At 41.2% G+C, this 26,337-nt stretch overlaps 1 protein-coding gene across 1 annotated transcript; it reads left to right on the forward strand.

Annotated features, from left to right (window-relative positions):
- The first annotated feature begins 16,566 nt into the window (after window positions 1–16,566).
- Window positions 16,567–25,774, forward strand: LOC118596382 (ubiquitin carboxyl-terminal hydrolase 29-like). The gene is given in 6 exon segments (XM_036207252.1): window positions 16,567–16,604; window positions 17,232–17,664; window positions 17,667–17,829; window positions 17,832–19,282; window positions 23,439–23,636; window positions 25,625–25,774. Coding segments are annotated over 6 exon segments (2,433 nt in total).
- Window positions 25,775–26,337: the final 563 nt, after the last annotated feature.

Raw genomic sequence — 26,337 nt, forward strand, 5'->3', positions numbered from 1 at the left:
AGTGTGGAAAAGCCTATAGGCAGAAGACCAATCTCATTCAACATCAGATAATTCATACCAAAGAGAAATCCTATAAATGCCAGGCTTGTGGGAAAGCCTTCTCAGGGGTATCATCGTACAGTAATCACAAGAAAATCCACAAGGATGAGAAAGCCTATGCGTGCCATGTATGTGGCAAGTCTTCCAAACAGAACTCAGCCTTTAGTCAACATAAAAACACTCACAAGGAGCAGAAGCCCTACAGATGTAAGGACTGTGTGAAATCTTTCATTTGCAGGTCTGCTCTTGTGAAACACAAGAGAACACACACCGGAGAGAAACTCTCCAAATGTGCGCTGTGGGAAAAGGCTTTTGCCTACAAAGCAAATGCCGTCAATAATGAGAGAATCCATGCTGGATTCAGGGCTTATGGGTGTCATCTCTGTGACAGGGCTTTTCTCTAGAGGATAAACCTAACTCAACATAAAAAGTCCACACTGGAAAAAAAAATCATGTGAATGTAACAGATGTGGGAAAGCCTTCTCTTGAATTCAAACCTTTGAGTTCATCAGAAAGTTCACTGTCGAGAAATTCTTCAGCAGCAAAGGAGCCTACATAAAAAGATCTACATTGGGCAAAATCCTTATAAATGCTCTGAGTGTGGGAAAGCCTTCTCTCTGAGTCAAATATTTGAATTTATCAGAAAACTCACAGTGGAGAAAAAGCCTATCCATGTAATCAATGTGGGAAATCCTTCAGTAACAAAGGAGTCTTCATAAAAGTTTCACATTGGACAAAAACCTTATAAATGACCTGAGTGTGGAAAATCCTTTGCTGAGAAGCTGTATCTTGATGGACACCAGGAAAAATTTCACACTAGGTAGGGACTTTTAGCAGTTCAAAATCATGGGAAACTTCATTTATAGGATTACATGGAATAGTCATGCTAAAAACTGATTTCAAAATGGTTACAATTTTGAGTCTATTACAGAGAACATGGAGGACTTCAACTCACTGAGACTATTCTTTTGAAGATAGGATTAGCTCATTCATTCATAGATATTTGTTTTGTCTTTTTGTATTTATTTATTTATTCGATACGGTGTTTCTCTGTGTAGCTTTGCACCTTTCCTGGAACTGGCTTTGGAGACTAGGCTGGCCTCGAACTCACAGAGATCCTCCTGCCTCTGCCTCCCTAGTGCTGGGATTAAAGGCGTGTGCCACCACTGCCCTGTTATTTTGTCCTTTTAAAATATGTGTCCCTGTCTATGCATATTATGGGTTTACAGGTGCCTGTTGGTGGGAACGCAGAGAGGCTCCCTAGTAAGACCTTACTTAAGGTCAGAGAATCTGAACTTGCTTTACCCAGCAGGGCTGCAGAATGGGATAATTTGGCCACAGGAATGATTACCAGGTGTTTTGAAGGGGCTACACTTGGCTGTACATTGTGCTTAGATCTTGGAAGTGCGAGGTCTTTTGCCTCTTCCCTTGGTACTGTATGAAAAGCCACTTAACAATAAAACTCAAGGCAGCTGGATATTGACCGAGGCGCCCCCCCCCTCCTTGAAGCTATCATGTATCTCTTTCTCTGAATCTCTACCTATATTTCTGTCTACTATTTCCTCATTGTGTTCACCTCTCCCAAGACTCTTTCCACAGGGTGGAGCTATCCTCTCACATTGGTGGAGCCAAATGATGACTTCAAGTGCACGGAGTTGCTGGTGGGTGCGAGCTGTCTCAATGGAGTGCTGGGAACTGACTTCATTCCTCTGGGAGAACATCAAGTGTTAATAAATGCTGAAACATCTCTCAAGCATCATCCTTCATTTAAATAAATTATATATGTATACAGTGTGTTCTTTTTTGCCTGGATATATGTATGTACCACATGTGTGTGTGGTTCACATGCAGACAGAAGTAGGCACTGGACCTCCTGGGATGGAGTTATAGATGGTTGTGACTGCTGTGTAGATAATGGAATTTGAAACCAAGTCCTTGGAAGAAGTGACACGGCTATGAGCTCTTCTACCACCTCTAGTCCTTGTTCTGCATAACTGCCACTTCAAAGGGATCTGACAATCTCTTCTGGCCTTAAGTGCATCCATATATGAAGAATATCAGAGGCTCCCTGACACAAATAAAGAGAAAACCTTGGCTTTTTTTTTAATGGCGGGGAAGTAGAGGAATGGGGAGGCATGTTTTTCTGACTTTAAGGCTCTGGCCTTCACCACCTCATTTGATTTTTCAAGAGAGAATACTTTTTCTCAACTGCTGCCTTAGAGGAAAATTTTTGTTGCTGTTAGTTTTTGTTTGTTTGTTTGTTTTTCAAGACAGCGTTTCTCTGTGTATAGCTTTGTGCCTTTCCTGTATCTCACTCTGTAGACCAGGCCGGCCTCGAACTCACAAAGATCTGCCTGCCTCTGCCTCCCAAGTGCTGGGATTAAAGGCGTGCACCACCACCACTGCCTGGCTGTTGCTGTTAGTTTATTTTCCAATCTTGCAAGATTTGTTCACCAGAACTATTCCTGAATATTTCTTCATTGGCCAAGTCTCCCATGAATGGACCTACCTGGCCAAGCCAAGGTCACAAAGTCTGGAATGTAAGGTAGTCAGTAAGACCATTTGACTTAGTCTTGTCTAGAATTGGTGGTAGAGATTAGGATCTCACACTAACCCAGGTAAGCCTGGAACCTGACTCCAGAGAGCTGGGATTACAAGCATGAACTACAACATCTGGCTAAGGCAATCAGAAAGGCAATCTTAACATATGGTTAAAAATAGGTGTTTAGGGCTGGAGAGATGGCTCAGTGGTTAAGAGCACTGACTGCTCTTCCAGAGGTACTGAGTTCAATTTCCAGCAACCACATGGTGGCTCACAACCACTTGTAATGAGATCTGGTGCCCTCTTCTGGCCTGCAGGGACACACCAGCAGAATACAGTACACATAATAAATAAATCTTAAAAAAAGGGGAAGGGTAAAGTGCTTACCACCCAAATATAAAGCCTTTGGTTATAATCCCATATATGTAACTGCACCATATAGGAAATCCGGGTACACTCCTGAGTACTTGTGATTTCTGAGTTGAGGTAGGGGAGATAAGAGGATCCAGGAATTTGCTTGTTAAGGAGTCTGGCTGATTCAGTGAGCTCTAGATTCAATGAGAGACCTTGTCTCCAAAATATTAAGGTGGGGAGAGAGAGGGACAGATACCAAACATCAACCCAACATCACTACAAATACAAATGTCACATTCATGGACACACATACACATGCACATGCATCCATAATAAACTGATTGCTGAAGAAGTTCTTGTGAACTGAAGGTAATATCCATTTCAAGGACATTATTTGGTTATAAGTTCATTAAAATCCTGGCTAATTAAAATTGTGAGTTATTTTGTGTGGATTAACTTTGCATACACACACACACACACACACACACACACACATGTCATAATCTTTCTCTGTCATGAACCTCACTGTGGAGAGGAGGGTGGCCACAAACTAAGGTCCACCTTCCCCTGCTTCCCTAATACTGGGATTAGAATTTTAACACCCCACACACAGCCAACCTTTTTGCTTTTTCTTTTTACATTTTTGTTTGTCTGGGGTGGTGGTCTATGGAGGTCAGAGTGAGGACTACCTGTGGGAGTCAGTTCTGTCTTTTCCCCATGTGGGTCCCTGGGATCAAACTCAGATCCTTGGTAGCAAATACATTCATCTACTGAACCACCTCCATGATACCCTGCTGTGGAATAATTATTTATGATGTATTTCATTGCCGGGCGGTGGTGGCACACACCTTTAGTCCCAGCACTCGGGAGGTAGAGCCAGGTGGATCTCTGTGAGTTAGAGGCCAGCCTGGTCTACAGCGCGAGCTCCAGGACAGGCACCAAGGCTACACAGAGAAACCCTGTCTGAAACAAACAAACAAACAAATAAACAATCCCCCCAAACCCCCAAAAGATGTGTTACATTCGTTTATGCTGTGGAATGTTGATTTAATGATGCAAAGATGTGTGGCATTCTTTTATGTTGCTTTTGTTTAACTCTGCGAAGCTGTGTTACTTTGCCTGCTTAAAAGACCTATTGGTTTAATAAAGAGCTGAACAGCCAATAGCGGAGGCAGGAGAAAGGATAGGCGAGCCTGGCAGGCAGTGAGAATTAATAGAAGGAAGAAGAAAGGGGGGTGAGGAAAGGTGGAGAGAAGGATGCCAGGGGCCAGACACCCATCTTCATGTGCAACAAGGATTGAGAAGGAAAGAAAAGAACTACAGAAATAGAGAAAGGTAAGAGCCCAGAGGCCAAGGGTACATGGGGTAATTTAAGAAAACCTTGCTAGAAATAAACCAAGCTAAGTTTGAGCATTCATAAGTAAGAATAAGCCTCTGTGTATTTATTTGGGAACTGAGTAGCAGGCTCATAAGATGTAAAGAGTACAAACAAACAAACAAACAAAAAACCCAGCTACAATACCCTAACCCCATTTTTTTTTTTTTTTTAGACAGATTTGGTGTAAACGCTGGCTGGCTCCAAACTCATTATTAAACCTTGAACTCTTTCCTGGTGCTTCTGACGCCATTGCCTAAATGCAGTGATTACAGGTTTGCTACACCACACCTGGCTTATGTGATGGTGAAGGTGATCCTGGGGCTTACCGTGTGTTAGCTCCACAATATATCAAAGAAGCTATGTCATCAGTTCCCTGATCGTAAAAAAAATTGGGGTATGGGGGTGGGGATGAAGAGATGGCTTAGCAGTTAAGGGTAATTGAATGCTGTTTGAGATGTCCTATGTTCAATTCCCTGCACCCACATGGTGGCTCACAATCATTTGAAAAGGGATCTGATTCCTTCTTCTAGCATGTGTGAAGACAAAGCCATCATATACATAAAACACATGCATAAATAAGCCTAAGACCTTTTTCCTCTTTTTTTTTTTTTTTTTTTTTTTTTTTGTTTTTTGAGACAGGGTTTCTCTGTAGCTTTGGAGGCTGTCCTAGAACTCGCTTTTTAGACCAGGCAGGCCTCGAACTCACAGAGAACCACCTGCCTCTGCCTCCTGAGTGCTTGGATTAAAGGCGTGTGCCACCACCACCCGGCCTTTTTCCTTCTTTAAATGGTAAAAAAGAATGATTCTTGACATTATAAATATGTTCCGGACCACTGGTTCTTTAACTTCCTAATGCTTCCACCCGTTAGCATAGATCCTCGTGCTGTGGTGACCCCACAACCTTAAAATTAGTTTAATTGGTAGTTCATAAATGTAATTTTGCTGCTGTTATGAATCCTAATGAGTTGAGAACGGCTGTTGTAATCTCTTCTTTCCCATACTACTCTCACTCAATTTTGTACCATATTTTAGACATGCCAGATCTTTAGTATTGTTACACCCTCAAAATGTTAACTTTTATTGTAACATGAAATTTAGACAGTCTTATTAATAAAAACAAACCCGGAGCCAAGTATTGGAGTGAACACTGGAAGATCAGAGAAGCAGAACAAGCCACAGCTTCCTCACCTGGCCAACTTCTCAGCTGATCCAGTTTCCTCAGACTGGAAGTCTCTGTGTCCTTGTCCAAATGGCACTCAGCTGAATTGCATCTTGAGAGCCTGAAAGCTTAACCAGCCAGTTCCTGGTTTTCATGCTTTATATACCTTTCTGCTTTCTGCCATCACTTTTTGGGATTAAAGGCTCACTTCATGGCATTAAAGGCATGAGTCAACATGCCTGGCTGTTTCCAGTGTGGCTTTAAGCTCACAGAGATCCAGATGGATCTCTGCCTCCCAAGTGATAGGATTAAAGGCGTGTGTGCCATCATTTTCTGGTCTCTGTGTCTATCTATGGCTATTCTGCCTGCAGCAGGATCGTGAGTAACATTCCTGTGACATTCCTGAGTGGGTCTGGGTAAGTAAAGCATTATTTCCTTCGAGTTGTGATACTGTATATATTGATAATTTGTATTTTTTCTGTCTGTTCTGACTGTGAGTGCATTTGCTTATTCATTGATTGGATACCCTGTTCTGTTGTTTGCTGTTTATTTTTGAGGTCTTTGTATATTCTGGATGTTGTTGATCCCTTGTCAGAGAAAATAGCTGGCAATGATTTTTCTCCCATTTTCTAGACGTTCTCTTCACTCCAATCAGTGTTCTTTCTGCTGTTCAGAAGTTTGTGACTTTGAAGCAGTTTGACTCTTCAGTTCTTACAGGTAAATCCTGAGTCATTATAATCACATCCTGATTCTAATTGAGGCATGATCTGGGTCTCATGCAGTCCTTTCTGGAACTCTTGTCTCTTTGGTGAAGGAAAACCTTGAAATTCTGATCCTCCTGCCTCCACTTTCTAGAGTTAAATGACATGTGCATACTACTAAGCTCCATTTAGTAGTGCTGGGGATCATACCTAGGACTTTATGCACGGTAAGCAATCACAGGACTGGCTGGGCTATACCTGTAGCTCCTGTGGGGTTTGTTTTTGAAACTTGGTCTACTGTGTAGCTCTGGCTGGCTTGGAACTCAAGAGATCGGCCTGCATCATACTAAAATAAAGGATATGAGCCACCATGTTAAGCCTGAGAAGTTTTTTGTTTATTTTTGACAGGGCTTCTCGGTGTAACAGCCCTGGCTGTTCTGGAATTTGCTTTGTAGATCAGGCTTGCCTCAAACTCAAGTCTTAAACTCACAGAGATTCTCTTGTCTCTGCATGTTGAATCCTAGCATTAAAGGCATGCTCTAGGACACGTGGCTTGAGAAATTTCTCTCTCTCTCTCTCTCTCTCTCTCTCTCTCTCTCTCTCTCTCCTCTTGTCCTCTCTTTTGCTTTTAGTAATTTTGAAACATGGCTTCTCTGTGTAATCCAGGCTGTCCTGGAACTCTCTCTGTAGACCAGGCTGCCCTCAAACTCAGATCTTTGTGCCTTTGCCTCCCAAGTGCTGGGATTCAAGGTATGTACCACCATGTCTGGCTTAAGGTATTCTTTTCTTTGTTTTTTTAAAAAAGAATTATTTATTAGTATTTTATATATGTTGGTGTTCTGTCTGTGTGAAGGTGTCAGGTCCCCTAGAACAGGAATTATAGACCATTGTGAGTTGCCATGTGGTTGCTCAGACTTGGACCTGGTCCTCTGGAAGAGCAGCCATCAATCCCAACCACTGAGCCATCTCCCAAGCCCCAACGTTTTTTCTTTTTAATGGAAGCATTAATGTCACTAATTTACAGTGTCCTAAAGGTTCTGGAAAGCAGTGTTTTGTTCTCTAGTATTTGGAATCTCATAGTATTGGATCCTATGGCATCCTTGGCTCCAGCTTTCTGAGCTATATCCCCACTCCTCTTAGTACTCTTTATTTCCCCAGGTTAGCCCAGAAGCTGCTCTGCAGACAAGGAAAGCTTTGAATTTGTTTTTTCCCCCCAACATAACATTTTTATTGACTATTTAGAATTCACATAATGCATTTTGTGCACAGTCACTTCCCCAATCCCTGGTGACCTCCCCCAAAGAAAACAAGAGTGAAAAAATAAAACCAGGCCCAATTTGTATTGTCAGTATATTCACTGGAGCGTGGTCAGACTCCCAGTGTCCAGTCCCTTAAAGAAAACGGTCCTTCCCCACCCCCACCAGAAGTCATTAACTGTGAAGAGTTACACTTCAGGATCCCTATCACAATTTTAAGAGTTCTGTTAAGTGGCTTACTGTCTGGACTTTTCTTTTTAGGGTGAGAGGGGTGGGTGAGAGCTTGCCTTAGAAGCCTTCTATGTTTCTTATTGTCAGCTGTGGGTCTGAAGTCCTCAATACCACTGCAAAAGAAGCTTCCTTGCCCTTCCTTCTCTTTTGGGGACAATCCTGGCTGTCCTGGAATTTACAATATAAACCAGGCTGGTGAACTCAGGCCTCTGCCTCTTGCCCACCAGTCTTTGAATTTTGGATTTTCCTGCCTCATCCTCCCAAATAGCTGAAATTACAGGCATGAACTGTTGGGAACCAAAAATTGGATAGCTGCACCTTGACTTTTCTTGCTTGGATGATCTGACTGCACCCATTGACTTGCAAAACAATCATTCCCGGAAAAACCACAAAGTGTACTTTTAGATTAACTTCCTGGAGTATGTTTGATTGATCGGTTGCTCAAGCACTGGACCAAAGAGACCTCATCCTGAACCCTTTTCTAACAATTTTTTCATCTCCCTCCCTTACCCTTATATCCACCAGTATATAAGCTTGCTTCACTTTGCAATAAATGAGACCTTGACGTGACTCAGACTGACTCTGTCTTTCTTTATGCGCCTGGTCTCCTTCCTCTCTCGCCCCCATTGGTCTTTCAGGTGGTGCCTCCTCAGGTCCGACCTAATAACCTGGCCTGCAGGACGGGTCAATGAACCACTAGGTCCAGATATATTTTTGTTTTTATTTGATTTTAGAAATAATATTTAATTTTGTTAAGTTTTAAAGTTTTTATTTTATATGTATAGTTGTTTTGTCTATATGAATTGCATTTACCCTACTGGATTTCAGTGTTTCTTTGTTCTGATAATTCCTTACTTTCACTTCCTTCTTCATTTTGGAATTTGGAAAGTTTATTCTGTGGTTGGGTTGTATGTCAGAAGTATATAACTTGTTTGGTTTTCGTTTTTGGAGAAAAGGTTTGTCTGAGTAGGCCTAGCTATCTTGGAATGCAATATGTAGACAGGCTGATATTGAACTCAGAGATCTGCCTGCCTCCACCTCTCCTGCTGAGTGCTGGGATGGAAGGCATACACCACCACCATGTGGCAGAAATATGTGAGTTTACCAGGAGCTGCCAATTTAAAGACTGCCTTAGTCTCAATGTTTGAATGGACTTTGGACTCACGATTATTAAATTTACTTATTGTGTGTGTGTGTGTCTAACACACATGGGTGTTGTCAACAGAGGACCATTTACAAGAATTTGTTCTCTTCCTCCATCACGAGTCCCAGGGTTGGAACTCAGGTCCACAGGCTTGGTGGCAAGTGCCTTCACCTGATGAGCGATCTTGCCAGCTTGGGATTTGGGCTTTTAGTCAGTGTGGGAACAATTAATGACTACAGATCTTTTGCAATCAGACTGACTACATTTTGTGTAACAAAGTGTCTGAACATATGAGAAGGAAGAAAGGAAACTTGTAGCTTCAAGGTGATGGTTTGGGTGTCAGGTTGACAAGAGGAAGAGTTAGGATGATTAATATTGCCAACTCTAGCATCAAACAGGAGACTGTGGTGATATCGTGTTCCCCAATATATCGTGCTCTCTAATAAATTTATCTGGTGTCAGAACAGAACAGCTACTAGACAGACATAGAGGCCAGAAAATAGTGCCACTCACACCTTTAATCCCATCACTTGGGAGGCAGAGATCCATCTGGATGGATCTCTGCGAGTTTAAAGCCACACTGGAAATAGCCAGGCATGGTCACTCATGCCTTTAATTCCAGGAACTAATGGCAGAAAGCAGAAAGGCATATAAGGCACGAAAACCAGGAACTAGGCTGGCTAAACTTTCAGGCTTTTTAGCAGCACAGTTCAGCTGAGAGGCATCCAGTCTGAGCAAACAGAATCAGCTGAGGAATTGGCAAGGTGAGGTGGCTGTGGCTTATTCTACTTCTCTGATCTTCCAGCATTCACCCCAATACCCAGCTCCAGGTTTGTTTTTATTAATAAGACCCTTTAAGATTCATGCTACAGGAGACCAGTCTCTGAGCAGAACCATGAGGGTTTGCTAGATAAATAAACCTCTCTGCTAGTCCATGATTGTCTATGCTAGGCTATTTAAACTATTTAAGATGGGAAGACCCACCTTAATTGTGGGTGACATCATATCATGGAAGAGGTCCTGGACTGAATAAAAAAGATGTATTTATTATTCATTTTTCTGTAGTCTTAGAATCCTACCAATATTCCATTGTGGGAGTTCTTTTCTGCTCATTCCTTTTAGGGCTCTAAATGCCTCCTGTACTTGGATAATAGTATTTGTCCTTAAGTCTGGGGATTTGCTGGTATAACTGAGTGTCAGCTTGCACTACACAACAAAAAGAGGAAAAAGAAACATGAAGGAGATAAAATGCCAAAGGCTTTTTGACATGCTAATGCATCCCTGTAATTCCAGCACTAAGTAGGCAGATAGAAGAACTGCCTCCAGTTCAAGGTCAGTCTGGTCAAGCTAGTGAGTTCTTGGCAATCAAGGATACAAACCAAGACCTTGTCTCAATGAGATAAGAGAGAAGAAAAGGAGCAAGTAAGATAGGACTGAGAAAAAGACTATACAAGAACTACCAGGGGCGAGAGGAGAGAACTAACAAATCATGGTGGTGTCCTGCACTTTAACCCAGTACTCAGGAGGCCCAGGCAAATGAATCTCTGTCAATTTGAGGCTGACAGTGAGATACACAGTGAGATCCTTTCTAAAAGATAAATGAAGGAAACAGCCATAAAAACCAACAAATACTATTACATTAACTGATCACTCCCTTGTTGAGATATGTATGGATTTTCACCCCCACCAGTAGGTTTCCTGTCTTTTCAAGCATTGCATATATATGTATCATATTACAAAGATGAGCATGAACATTGAGGAGCATAAGAATACATAAGGAGGGTAGTATTGGCCCCCACCTTTAATCCCAGCATTCTGGAGGCAGAGGCTGGCAGATCTCTGAATCAAGGCCAGCCTAGGCTATGACCAAGGACTACACAGAGAAAACCTGCCTCAGGGCTGGAGAGATGGCTCAAACATTAAGAGCACTGGCTGCTATTTCAGAGGTCCTGAATTCAATTCCCAGCAACCACATGGTGGCTCACAACCATCTGTAATAATATCTGGGCTTTCTTCTGGCCTACAGGTGTACATGAACACAGAACACTTAAGTTAAAAAGAAAAAGAAAGAAAGAAAAAGAAACCCTGTGTAGAAAAATATAAACAAGCAAAAGTGCCTAAGCAGCTTAGGAATTCCAATGACATGAAATGGACTCTCCTGTGAGAGACTCATTTTGACTTTTATGTGACTGGGGCTAAGATTGTAAGAGACTTCCAAAGATGTATGCTGCCTTTAGGTCCCAATGATTTTTTTTCTATTTGGTTGGACTCAAGGTCCAAAAGAATGTGATCATGTACACTGTAGATGCTTTGTTTTGTTTTTGAGATAATCACTAGTACATAGAATTGACTCACGTGGAACTCATTATATAGACCAGACTAAGCCTCAAACTCACAGAGCTTGAAGCCTAGTTCCCTGCAAGAATTTAAAGAAAGGTCTATATGAGATGAAACCTTCTGAATGAACTATGTGGATCAGATTTAGTGTGGACAAAATGAGAAACAGTATGGTGGTGCATGCCTTTCTTCCCAACATACAGAAGGAGTCAGATCTCTTTGATTTTGAGGCCAGCATGGTCTACATAGTACTATGTCAGTCAGGGAAAAAAGATTTCTTGGGAAAGTATGATTTCTTGGGCTTCATTGTCTCAACACTCTGATAGGAAGATGAAAAGCCTCAAGTGCCTCTTTAGAACATCTCATCAGGGTTTTCCTTTTTTCAACACTGAGGACCCAGAAATGGTGAATCTTCAGGTTCAAGGTCATCCTGGTCTATAGAGTGAGTTTTAGGACAGCCAGGGCTACACAGAGAAACTCTGTCCTAAAAAAAAATTAAAACAAACAAACAAAAAATAGAATATATCTCCATTCTTGCTAGGATATTTGTGAAATCTTAGGTCTGAGTGAAGTCATCTCCTGCACTACTGTCCACAGAAGTTTTGGAGGTGGACTCATGTGTTGCCAGTGGAGGAGCAGGGCTTTGATCATTGGCCGTAACTGCCACACTTTCACTCCCCAAACTCAAGCTAGACCTGAGAGTTGGTACTCAGATGTCCACTTGCATGTCTATGCCAATCTTAAGAATCTCTTTTTGCAGCAGGGCATGGTCATGCCTTAAATCTGTTTTTACATTGTCAGTTGTTGGATCTGTGGATCACAAGGCTTCACTCTGCTCTCTGCTTGAGGTCTCCCTGAGGATAAATCTGTCTGATCCCAAAAGCTTTCCTCACTGTTCTATAATAGGATTTTTAGTTTCCTTTATGAATTCTAAGTTCAGGGACCAGAGAAGGCTGTTTTGATCCTAGCACCCTATATGTTGGCTCACAACCCTCTCCCGCTACAATGCCAAGGGATCTGCCACCCTCTTGTGGTCACTGCGGGCACTGCATGCAAGTGGTGCACAGACAACCAGGCAGGCATCACCCACACACATGAAATTAAAAAAAAAATTGAGGTTGAGTGCTGTGGCTATCACTCTGTATAAATAAAATGCTGATTGGCCAGTAGCCAGGAGGAAGTATAGGTGGGACTAGCAGAGAAGAGAATTCTGGGAAGTGGAAGGCGGAGAGAGAGACACTGCCAGCTGCCGCCATGAGAAGCAACATGTAAAGACACGGGTAAGCCACAAGCCATGTGGCAAAGTATAGATTAATAGAAATGGGTTAATTTAAGATAGAAGAAGTAGATAACAAGAAGCCCGCCACGGCCATACAGTTTGTAAACAATGTAAGTTTCTGTGTGTTTACTTGGTTGGGTCTGAGCGTCTATGGGCCAGGCCGGTGAGAGAGATTTGTCCTGACTGTGGGCCAGGCAGGAAAACTCTAACTACAAATGGCGCCCAACATGTTAGCAAGAGTTTCCACCTAAAACCTGAGAAAAAAAGATTCTAAAACGGAGCTAAAAACAGCTTCCTGCTTGTCTCTCTCAAGCTAGTGGCAGCCTGCCAGTTTGAGCTACTATGGCGGGTTCCTGGCATGTGCCTCTGACCTGCAGTGTGGCGGGAATGAGGAGTCTACAAGCGGCACTTTACTCTGCGGCATGGTAGATTAGGCTTTGCTAGTTAATAAAAAAAAAAGTTTCTGGGCTATGCACTGCTTTGATAGAACTGCTTCTGATAGTTGATGGTACACATGGCTCCAGACCCAGAGCTGGCAGTAAACTGTACCGCCCCCATGTTGGGAAGCTGAGGTGAGCAGAGCCAGCAGCCACAGTGGTGATTCAATCTTACAAAGATGGATATTACACAGAGAATCTGGTTTGTGTTTTCTTGGGATTTTTAACTACAGAAAAAGATTTGATCATAAAAGCTGTTGAGTTAAACAAATATGACTTCAAAATTTGGATATAGGGATATGTTGCTTTGGAAAAGAGTCTCTGCTTTTGTTTCCACAGAAAACCAGAGGCTATGTATTTCTTCCAGATTAAGACACATCAGGTTTGATCAGCCAAGACCACCTGAAAGGTCTCCGATGACACCTTGGCCCAGATGATCCAACATCCAAAATGGTTTCAAGGCAACTGGCTCAGAGGTTTACCCTCATGGACTACTCCATAATCCTAAAATTTTCTTTATGTCCCCATAAGATACAGCACCCCCTCTCCAGCAGGAAGTAGTAAGAAAAACTACGTCCACATTCCCAAAATTATCAAGCTGGCTTTGGAGATGGAATTGGCTCACTCCTCTAAACCCAGACATATTGCTAAAAGAAAAGGTTAAGAGATTTTTATGTCCCAAATCAGAAGAGCCCTCTGATGTGGGACAGAAAAAAACCAGTATTTTTATTTAAAGCAGGTTGATTATAAATGTGATCTCTTTCTAAAGAAGAACAGGGGATATGATATAGATATAATAGGATGAAAGGATAGATTAAGGAACTTACTTCTAAAGAGCAACAACTTGTTTAAAATGTTTTACTTTGGTATAGATTTTAATCTATTGATACAAACTTAAAGTTAATTTTGTTATGCTGTGTGTATATTTCTACTCCTGTTTAAGATATTATGTTTGTATAGCTCATTTTAAATTATAATGGATAATTAAAAATAGATTAATAACTGGTCACCTATGATAATCATACTCGTAGCCATGTTAGTTAAGTCTTCTAGGTATACATAGAGATATTTCAGATAGATAGGTAATCTTCAAATACTTCAAAGACCTACAGAATATGGCATTTAAAATATTTTTAAAATTTAGACTTTCTGGACAGTGAGACATGTCTGCTCCTGGCAACACCAATTTATTTCAGAGAGGAGGATGGGCATTGAAAACACTTCATATCTTATCTTCACCTTGGCAAAAATAGCCATTTGGGCAAGAAACTGTTCTTGCCTGGACTGCTTGATTGACTGGACATGCAGGACCCATAGATAGGTGACCACTGAACTTTGCTTGACAAAAGGGTCCTTCAGGTTCCTGCTTCACAGAGAAAACTGCCAGACATTCTACAGGACACTAAGAAAAGTGACCAAGAGACTCTAGCCCTGTGGGCTGAAGACAAATGCCCCAACTTTACAAAGGAACATTAGGTGATTGTCCAGGCTGCCAGCTGTCTCTGTCTACCCTGCAGGACTCCCAAAAGTTGCTTGCATCCTTCTCCTGGTTCTCAGGTAATATTATATCCTTCTGAGGTCTTTGATGTGGTTGAAGACTAGATAGTTATAATTTTCTCAGTTATGGTAAAAGATAAATTAGATATAAAACCTTAAACTCACAAATATAAGATAGATAGGATATTATCTTCTTTAATATTGTAACTGTAATTCTTGCTTGATAATTGTTTTGTTATCTGTAATTTTACTATGTGAAAGTTAACCTTCCTTTTTTAACAAAAAAGAAAAGGGGAAGTGCTGTGGATATCACTCTGTATAAATAAAATGCTGATTGGCCAGTAGCCAGACAGGAAGTATAGGCAGGACAAGCAGAGAAGGGAATTCTGGGAAATGGAAGGCAGAGAGAGACACTGCCAGCTGTTGCCATGAGAAGCAACATGTAAAGACACCAGTAAGCCACAAGCCACGTGGCAAAGTATAGATTAATAGAAATGGGTTAATTTAAGATAGAAGAAGTAGATAACAAGAAGTCTGCCACGGCCATACAGTTTGTAAACAATGTAAGTTTCTGTGTGTTTACTTGGTTGGTTCTGAGTCTATGGGCCTGGCGAGTGAGAGAGATTTGTCCTGACCGTGGGCCAGGCAGGAATACTCTAACTACAGTTGAGTTTATTATGTAGCTTTCCTATCATGTACCTTCTTTTTCTCCTGGGTGTGTATCCCAGGATAGCCTCCAAGTCACAGATCCTCCTGCCTCTCCAGTACTGACATCAAAGATGTATGTGTCACTACAGGCAGACTAAAAATAAAATTTAAAAAGTCTTGGTTTAGCCTCTCAAGTGCTGAAATTATAATCATATATGCCATGGAATAATCATTTTGTACACTGTGAAGATTTGTCACTGTGATTGGTTTAATAAAGAAGCTAGCCCAGCAGTGGTGGCACATGCCTTTAATCCCAGTACTCAGGAAGCAGAGGCAGGTGGATCTCTGTGAGTTCAAGGCCAGCCTGGGCTACCAAGTGAGTTCCAGGAAAGGTGCAAAGCTACACATAGAAACCCTGTCTCCAAAAAACAAAAACAAAAACAAAAACAAAAAGAAGCTGATTGGCCAATAGCTGAACAGAATCAGGTTAGACAGGAGAGCCACACTAGGAGAATACTGGGAGGAAGAACATCAGTGTCTAGAGTCATCAGCCACACAGAGATGGAGTCTATGAACCTGCCATGTTAACAAAGGTATCTTCACATGGCAGAGTTTAAATAAGAAATATGGGTTCAATTAAAATGCAAGAGCTAGTTAGTAATAAGTTTGAACAACTGGCCAAGCATTTATAATTAAGATAAGTCTCCGTGTGTTTATTTGAGAGTGGTTGTAGGACAGGAAGCCTCTGCCTACATATATATATATATATATATATATATATATATATATATATATATATATATATATAGTCACATAGAGCAGAATTGTTTGTGTGTGTTTCTAGGGATTGAGTTTAGGGTCTTGTGCATACTGGATGCTTTAACCACTGATATATATCTTCAACCTTTCATACATTCACATTTGTACTTCTTGATTTTCATCATCTGACCACTGCAGGACTGAATATCTGGATCTGGAATCTGCAGTCAAAAAGGCCAGCACCAGAGGTGACCACTCAGGCTCATCTTCCTAACTGTTGCATGAGAGACTAGAATTTGCATGAGAGACTAGAATTTGACCAGAATGTCATTGTCTCAGCATCATCAGAGGGACAGAGAAGAGCAGAGGCACCAGTGAGACCAGACGTGCACTGTCTCCACAGTTGACTTAAGGTACTTGCTGTTTTCATTTCTTTTGCTGTAATAAAACACTTTGGAAAACCAAACTTAGGGAAACTTAGGATCGGGGGAAGGTTTATTTCAGTTCACAGTCACATGTTACAGTCCTTCACTTTGGGTAGTCACAACTGCAGGAACTTGAAACAGCCGGTCAAACGACAGCCACAACTAGGAGCAGAGAGAACATGAATGCATACAGACTTTTTCTCTATTGTTATATACTTTAGTCACCCCAAGCAGTGAAAAGTACCACACGCTAAAGCAGGAATAGTGCCACATACTTTCAAGCTGGAACTTTCCATACTAATTAAGGGAACCAAGACAATCCACCAGACCAACCCAATCTAAAAACAAACAAAAACAAAAAACAAACAAACAAAAACCTCATGAAGCTCAATTTCCAGGTTTCTGTAGATTATGGCAAGTACACAAATAGAACTGACCATCACAATTAAACATCGGGGCAGAAAAATAGAGAGCAAACACACTCTGAGCGTGTCTTCCAGAGAATGGGAACAACTTCAATAGCTCAGAGGTTAAAGAGTGTACTTGATTATATAATTGAGAGGACTCAATGGTTAAGAGCGTACTGTGCTCTAACAGAGGACCTGAGCTCAGTTTCTAGCCCCTCCACAGGGTAGTTCAAAACTGCCTGTAATGCTAGTTCTAGGGACTCTGATCCCCTCTTCTGGACTCTGAGGGCACCGCACTCACATGTACACAAATGCACACACTTATATACAATTAAGTAAAATTTATTTAAAGGATACAAGTAACTCATGTTTCTGTTAACTGTAATTGATGAATCATAATTATAAATATTAAAAGAAAAATGTAAGCTTTCCCAGCATGTTGTACTTGAGGCATGAAGAGAAGAATGAAAGTCATTTCTGGCCAGTTAGAGTTTTACAAAAATACATTGGGATCAATACATTTTGAGTCCCAGTCGCTGTCTGTAATGTGCTCTTTGTTTGTTTTTAGATTCCCTGAGTTTTCTTTGTGAAGAAATAATGGCTCCTCTAAAGATACATTGTTTTGTCCAAATCTGAAGCAAGAATGGCAGGCGAGCACATCCAGGCTTCTCAGTGGAAGAAGCAGTCATCCTAATAGTAGAAAGAAAACAGAAGGTTAATCTGGTAGCTTCCTTCAAGTTGGAAGGAAGGAGTAGGGTTTTTCACCTGGGTGATAATGGAGTAGGTGTAGTGGTCAGTTGTTGTGAGACAGGAGTGCATCATCTGCATTTAACTCTGAAAGGTGATACTTTCTTACCCATGGACAAGATATCTGCCATAGATGTTGAAAAGTTGAAGTATTTCCTGGAATTTTTACATCCATCTGAATCCCAACAATCTGAGGAACCCAAGAGCAATCAGCATATTCCTGAAAGCAGTGATCCATTTTGCAGGAAGCCCCAGGAGCTAGTGCGCGGACCCTTGAATACTACACAAGAAAGTTGGACTCCACTCCCCATAAAGTTTCAGAGCCAAACTCCAGCAGCAGTCATGGTGAAAAAGAGAGTGGAGAAATACAGAGCAAAAACATGAAGAGAAAATCAACATTCACAGTAGAAATGAATGAGGACATTATTGAAGAAAATAATTCTGAACCAGGAAAGAAATCCAAAACTAAAAGCGAAGAAGAGAAACCAATGGCTTAGGAGATCAGGAAGAACATAACATTGGAAAAGTTGAACCTCCATTCAACCCCAACACCTGCTTGGGTCCTAACCTAGATTATCACATTGTTCTTCCAACACAAATATGGCCTGATGAAAGTGGATCAAAGTTTAGACAGGAGACCCAATCATACACATATATTGACATCTAGGCTACTCCAGACACTTATATGAAGGAACTGAAACATGAAGGCTTCCCCAATCTGGGAAATACCTGTTACATGAATTCCATTTTATAATCTATTTCTGGGATTCCAACATTTGCAAAGGACTTGCTCACACAAGGTATCCCATGGGAGAAATTTTCCTGTGATGATCTTATCAAGCCCTTAACCAAAATGCTTGTTTTGAAAGATATCCAGAATATAGAGATCAAAGGAATGTTACTCATGGATGTGAAGAAATCCATTTCCACAGTTGCAAACACATTCTTGGGCAATGAACAGAATGATCCCTTTGAATTTCTAACTCACTGTTTAGACCAGTTGAAAGTGAATATGGAAAAACTAAATGCCACACAGACCACTGAGAAGGATAATGAGGCTGAGAGATCATCTCCATCAACATGTGCTGGGACTGCCATCCCCAAAAGGTTCATTTGTCCTGTCAGTGCTAATTTTGAATTAGAGCTGCAGAGATCAATTGCTTGTGAAGCCTGTGGTGAGGCTACTCTCACCACTGAAGTGAGTAATTACCTCTCTGTTGACCTGCACCAAGGGACAAGAGAAGAGCCTCTATCTATTCAAAAGTCCCTTGATCTTTTCTTTACACCAGAAAAAATTGAGCGTAATTGTGAGAAGTGCAAGAACAAGAATTCAGTTCTCAGGTACACGTTGAAGAGGCTCCCCAGGGTCCTCATTGTTCATCTGAAACGAAACCACTTAACCGCTAATGGATTGTTGGTGAAGAGTAATCAGCCAGTTGAGATTTCTATGTATCTAAATGTATCTTCTCACTATAATGAAAACAGGAAATCACCATTTTCCTTGATTGATTACATCCCCCTTGATGACTGTGATGTCCCAAATGACCCTGAAGGGATGATGCCTCTCAGCCAGTCAATACCATCTTCTAATGTGAAGAACTATGAGAAAATTAATGTTGATGAAATATCAGATCACCACACTACCACTAAGGTTGTCAATTATTGTGATCCTAATGAAGGAAAGATTCTTGAAGGATCTCACAAAATGGCAGAAGAGCTTCTCTCTATTTACAGGAATAGATTGCACAAGGAATTCCTTCCTCAGGCATCACCTCAAAGTGTTGAGGGTACTCAGGACACAGAGAAAGATCTGAATAAGTCTTCAGGATTGAGAGATCAGAAAGATGATGAAGATCCCCTTGGTGCATCAGGGCATCCTAAAAATAACAATGTTCCAGGAAGCAACAACACAGTAGATGCTGTTCATGAGTCCAAAAATTTGGTAGTGAGAGATGATCCTCAGAATTACAGACTTGTTAGCCATGTTGGGAGCTCACAAGATTCAGGTCATTATGTAAGCAATGTGTATGACTTTCAAAAGCAAGCATGGCTCCTGTACAATGATGTCCAAGTGTTTGAGTTCCAAGATGCTTTGATTCAGGAAAATCAGCCTCAAAGTGGATACATTTTTTTTTACATGCAAAATCAGATATTTGAGTGGCTGTTGAAAAAGGCATCAGAGTGCTAGTTACTTAGCACATCTAAAGAGCAACAGAAGAATGTGGATATTTTCTCACCATTCCTTAATGGCTTCACACACTTCCTAGAAGAATCCATTTTGAAAGCTCATTTAGGTCAATTGAAAACTCAGCCAAAAAAATAAAACAAACAACATATTAGGACAGAAACCCATATGTCCATGATGTAGACTATATACCATTTTCTCCTACAAGACTATAGTGATGATTTTCACATTTGTTTGTTTTTGTTTGTTTGTTTGTTTGTTTTTTGAGACAGTATTTCTCTGTGTGGCTCTGGGTGTTCTGAAAGTCATTCTGTAGAGCAGGCTGGCTCCAAACTCAGAGATAGAACTTCTTTTGCCTTCCAACTGCTGTGATCTAAGGTATGTGCCACCACTCCCCAGGGATGGGAGGATATTTAAATTTTTTTAATCTTTATTTAGTGTGTTTTTCCTGCATATATGTCTGTATGAAGGTGTTGGGTTTCCTGAAACTGGAGTTAAAGGCAGTTGTGAACTGCATATGGGTGCTGGGAATTGAACCCAGACCCTCTGGAAAAGCAGCCAGTGCTTCTACCCACTGAACCTTTTCTCCAGCTCTAACACAATGGTTTATTAGATGTCATTCTGTTCCAACACAACACAGCTAGGAACTGACTAAATATCCCAGTGTTAGAATCCTGCATCATAATGGGTTCAGAGCAAGTACGGCTGGACTTAATGTTTGAGAAGTGGTGTATAAAATGTTCTATTTAATTAGTGTATATATGATTTGTTTATGTGATCTGGAGGATTTTCATGATATTGTTTGCTTACCATAAATTCATGTATACCATTCTATTGTAAATTTATTTAAAAATCATTGTTTTCTATATGTGTCCCTGACTAATGTGATGAAAGTATGTAGCTGCCCACCAACTGGTTTTGTGCTTCCTTCTCAGAATTGCAGGGCAAAGTTTCAGCGTTGCAGAGGAAATGAAATAGAGTGTGTGTTAAATTTTGCAAATTCAAAAGCTCTTTAAGGGCTCAGTGGGGAAAACACCTGCCACCAAGGCTGATGACACCAGTCCTGCAAGCTGTCCTCTGACTTCTAGAGGAGCCAGCACATGTGCATATATATGGGCACATCAATGAGTGAAAAATCTAATAAGATTTGAATCTCACTATTTAATTTTCTTTGACTTGGAACACTATTTAGATCTTGTATTCTACAAAACAGATGTGCCCTGGCTTTGCTACCTGAGCAATGTTTTTTAAATGTCTGGACCACGATGCCTAGCATAATAACATTTTAAAAGCACTTTTAATAAATTTTGAAGTCAAATAAACCTGTTATGTTCAAATCCTGATGATATGAGAAAATGGAGTGTTTTAAGGGTCCAGGGGGTCTGAGATAGACAGTCTTTTAGGTGAGAGGCTTATATATTAAAACAACCAGCATGGTGAGGTTCTAAAGAGAACATTTCAGTTCATAAGACAAAGCAAGGTTCCCCTTAGTTCCCAAGAGATTGAAGAGACCCTTGTGCCATGAAGCAGCAGACTTCTTTAATACATAGCCCAAAGGACAAATTTGTTTTCAGCCTGTTATCCTGATTCCTGGGTAGCAAGGGGAAAGAAAAACCAGCTGGTGTTGCTGGCTATGAGGTGTGTAGCCTGATTTGAGATACCCACATCTGTTTGAGATGCACAAAATGTAGTATGGATCCTCTGAAGGGCCTGGGGAGTTCAGTAGGTCAGAGCACTTGCTGTGTCAGCGGAAGGACCTGAGTTCAAATCCCCAGTACCTACAAAACAAGCTGCTCATAGCCACATACACCTGTGACTCAGCACTGGGGAGTAGACACAGGTGGATTCCACCGTTCACTTACCATTCAAGGTGGCCACAATGGGAAGTGTAAGGTTCAGATGTGGGACATTCACCAGAGAAAACTGCTGGGATGATGTGCTAAGGTCTTGGGCCCTGTTCCATAGTTAGATTGTATTTCAAAAAGGAAACTTGGAAAGTGATAGAAAACACTCCATGTCCTCTTGCCTCAGTGTGTGCATGCTCACAGGTGGAAACATGACACAAATGGTATTTTCCAAATTCCACTTTTGGGCTGCAGAAATGGTTAAACTCACTTGCTACACTTTCAGAGGGCCAAGGTTCTATTCCCAGTATCCACATGGTGGTTTCCACCCTCTGTAACTCCAGATACAGAGAATCAAATACCTCTTCTGGTTTTTGGTATGCAGACAAGACACCTCTCCATTATAGCACTGCCTACTTCCACCATCAAAAAGGCCCATCACAGCTTTGTGGCTAAATTTAAAGCTTATACAGCTCCTAGTAATATACTGTATAAGAACATATATATAAGCTAACATTTTGAGGGTATAAAAATACTACAATCCTGGTAATGTATAAAATATGGGGCAAAATTAAGTGAGAGTGGTAGGCGAAAGAAGAGAAATGTTAAGCGCAGTGGTTCAAAATACCCAATTATCCAATTAAAAAACTGGGTGCAGATCTAAACAGAGACTAGTCAACAGAAGAATCTCAAATGGCCAAGATATACTAAAGAATTGTTCAACATCCTTTGTCATCAGGAAATGCAATGATTTCTTTCACCTTTGTGATTTTGTGTGTGCTTCTGTCTCTGCACAACATGCATGGCGTGGCCACAGTGACCATAAGTGGGTGGCAGATCCCTCAGTATTGTAGCCAGAGAGGGTTTTGAGCCACATTTATGTGCTGGACCTTAACAGCCATCTCTCTGGACCCTGATCTTAGAATTCCTAAAGGATCCTAAAAACCCTGATGTAGATCTGCCTTGAGTTTGGGGATTTCAATTGATCAAACCCTTGTATGATTAGAAGGTGTGACAGTTATATCCAATGTCAAATACCCACAGGCTAAGAATGAGGCCACCTCCAAAACCTCTGTGGACAAGAGGGCAGGAGAAGACTTGTCTCAGACCTAAGATTTTACAACTGTCCTGGAGGGAAGCAATATTCTCTTTCTTGGTTGGCTTTTGGAGAAAGGGTTTCTCTCTGTAGCCCTGGCTGTTCTGGGATTGGCTCTGGAGACTAGGTTAGCCTTCAGTTAAGAGAGCTGCATGCCGCTGCTTCTCCAGTGATGGGATTAAAGGCGTGCACCACCATTACCCTGCCTTCTGTCTCCTTATTCTTTAATGTACATGTTCCTCACTGTAATAAGCCCCTAATATCCATGAACATGTTAAAAAGACAGGAAACCTACAGTTGTGGGTGTGGATAAATACACCAGCCTGTCCAGACAAGGTGGACACCTTTTGGTCCCTGAAACCACCCATCTTGTCTAGAGTTGGTCTCCAGACATATCACTGAAACATAAAATTCCTGGAGTCTTTTCTTTTACCAGGACTCAGTAAGATGGTTGCATGAATTAGCCTCAGGGTTTTGTTTAGATTGCATAATATTTAAAGGTTCCATTTGTTTTCTGCAAGAGTGTAGTATTCAGTGATCTCTAGTCACAAGGCCATAGAACACATTTCTAGTCTTTAGAATCCATTGGAATCTTTTTGTTAAGAGTTTTGTTATTTTTTTCTAGTTTTTTTTTTTTTCATTTCAGTTTTTATTTTTTGAAAAAGGGTCTCCATGTGTAGTCCTTGTGGACCTGATACTCACAAAATAGATTGCCAGGCTGGCCTCAACCTTACAGAGGTCCATCTGCTTGTGCCTCCCGAGTTTTGGGATTAAAAGTTTGCACCACAAGCCCAGCTTTGCTATCACTTTGAGACAGACTCACACTGCACTGGCACTTAGTATCTAGCCCTGTTTGGCTTCTAACTCACAGCAATCCTCCCTCCTCGGCCTTCAGAACATTGAGTGTATAGACATTATCCACCTCACCTGCCTTCAGTGATGGATTCCTACAGATGGGGATTTGCTGTTACAGGGGAGAGTGACCTTTGAAGACATCACTGTGAACTTCACCCCAGAGGAGTGGCAGGGCTTGAAGCCTGAGCACAGACACTTGAATAAAGTTGTGATGTTGGAGAACCACAGCACCCTGACATCTGTGGGTGAGGAGGGCTTTAGGACTGAGGAGGGGGGTGATGGCCTGGAGTCTGAAATATACAAGGATGTTTTCCAGGTTGAGCAGATTTGTTTCTGGTCCACTTTTCACTGTTGGGGTATCCTATCTGAGTCAGGATTAGGATGAAGCAAGAGAGGAGTGTGGTGACAAATTTTGTGATTGCTTTATTGCTTTGTTTATGTTTGTCTGTGTCTATGTCTGTCTGTTTGATGTGTATACCTGTATGTGTGTGAATGTGGGCATGTTTATGTCATGGCATGCCAGGTGGAGGTCAGAGGACATTTGGAGGATCAGTATCATTTCACCCTTTGACTGTATTTGAGAACAGGTCTCTCATTCACTCATGAATACAACTGACTAGCTGGTCCAGGAGCCTTTGGGATTCTGCAGTCTCTATTTTGCTGACATTACAGAAGTGTCTCTGCCGTGCCAATTTATACCTGAGTCCTGGGGATTCAAATTGAGGTCCTAACAGTCTCACAGCCAGGACTTTACCCACAGGCAATCACCACACAGCCTATTTGTTGTTTTTGTTTAAGGATAATTTTTCTAAATTTAGTGTGTGTGTGTGTGTGTGTGTGTGTGTGTGTGTGTGTGTGTGTGATATGTATTCAGGAGGTCACTAAAGTTGTAAGAGGCCATCAGATCCCCTGTATCTGAGGTCGTAAGAAATTATGAGCTACCGGAAGTAGGTGGTTGCAGCCTAACTGGGGTCCTCTGGAGGGGCAGCAGGAGATCTTAACTGCTGGGCCAACTGTCCTGATGTGATTTCTTTTATCTTTAAATGTGTGTGTCTGTGTGTCAGCATGTTCATGTAAGTCCAGAAGAGGGCATGTCTCCAGCCCCTGACCAGTGCTTCTGGCAGTTCATCCCTGACAGCCAACCAACTTGGTTGAAATAGCTGACCAGACACTTCCTCAGGGAGGCTAGACTAAGTCCAATTCCCTGAGATGAGAATGGCCCCACTTGGTGATTTCTAGCATCTTCATCTCAAGTCACAAGAGTGGAAATTTTGGATAGAACATTTCTGTCTAATTCATTTCAGGAAAAGAGCACAATATTGAAAGGCAGATTCACATGTCCAGGAATATGGAGAAGAGTCTCAAGAGATGAGTTGTATCTTTACAATAGAAAACATCTAGTAAAGCAAAAAGGCACTGCACATGAAAATGTGTTTCTCCAAAGCAATGATGATGTTCCTTCAAGGATAAGACTCTCAGGATATGATCTACTTTGAAGGCATTTGAGAGATTGTCTTAATAGGAAGCCTTGCATAAAAAAAAATTCTTATGAGTGAAAATAGTCTGTTGGCCCTAATTCAGGCAAATGTATAGGATAACATTTTGAATGTTACTTAGTTCGAAGCCACACATTCAGAGACATTTGGGGATCCAAAATAGAAAGAAATACTTCAAATGTAATAAATGTGCAAAAGCATTTAAAATGCTGTGGAACATGAATTAGCCTTAGAAAACTCATCCCAAGAGAACAGTCTATAAGTGTGATGAGTGTGGAAAAGTCTACAGGCAGAAGATCAATCTCGTCCAACATCAGAAAATTTATACCAAAGAGAAACTTTATAAATGACAAGCTTGTGGGAAAGCCTTCTTGTGGGTGTCATCTTACAATAATCACTGGAAATGCACAGGGATGAGAAAGCCTATGAGTGCAATGTATGTGGCAAGTCTTCCAAACAGAACTCAACCTTTATTCAACATAAAAACACTCACAAGGAGCAGAAGCCCTACAGATGTAAGGACTGTGTGAAATCTTTTATTTTCAGGTCTACTCTTGTGAAACATCAGAGAAAACACACCATAGAGAAACTCTCCAAATGTGCGCTGTGGGAAAAGGCTTTTGCCCAGAAAGCAAAAGCCATCAATAATGAGAGAATCCATGCTGGATTCTGGGCTTATGGGTGTCATCTCTGTGACAGGGCTTTTCTCTAAACTCAACATAAAAAAATCCACACTGGAGAAAAATCATGTGAATGTAACAGATGTGGAAAAGCCTTCTCTCTGAAGTCAAACCTTTGAGTTCATCAGAATGTTCACTGTCGAGAAATCCTTCAGCAGCAAAGGAGCCTACATAAAAAGATCTACGTTGGGCAAAATCCTTATAAATGCTCTGAGTGTGGGAAAGCCTTTGCTGAGAAGCTGTATCTTGATGGACACCAGAAACGATTTCCCACTTGATAGGGACTTTGAGCACTTCAAAATTATGGGAAACTTCATTTATTGGATGGTATGGAATAGTCATGCTAAAAACTGACTTCAAAATGTCTACAATTTTGAATCTATTACATTAAACATGGAGGACTTCAACTCACTGAGACTGTATTCTCTTAAGATAGGAGTAACTCATTCATTCAGAGATACTTGTTTTGTCTTTTGAAAATATGTGTCCCTGTGAGTGTATGTTATGGGTTCTAGGTGCTTGGTGTGTGGGGGCCCACAGAGGCTCCCTAGTAAGACCTTACTAAAGGTCAGAGAATCTGAGCTTGCTTTACCCAGCAGGGCTGCAGAGGGGGATAGTTTGGCAACAGTCATGGTTACCAGGTGTTTTGATGGGTTTACATTTGGCTGTACTTTGTGCTTTGATCTTGAAAATAGGAGGTCTTTTGCCTCTCCCCTTGGTAATGTACTAGAAGGTTTGAATAGTATTATATCTTTATTATAGTGGGTATTTGTTCCACCTGTCACCTAGCGTAGCAGATTCTATGGTGTGGTATCTTGGCTATCTTAAGACCTGAAGGGCA

The sequence above is a fragment of the Onychomys torridus genome, chromosome 1 (genome assembly GCF_903995425.1).
Source record: "Onychomys torridus chromosome 1, mOncTor1.1, whole genome shotgun sequence".
Lineage (NCBI taxonomy): Eukaryota > Metazoa > Chordata > Mammalia > Rodentia > Cricetidae > Onychomys > Onychomys torridus.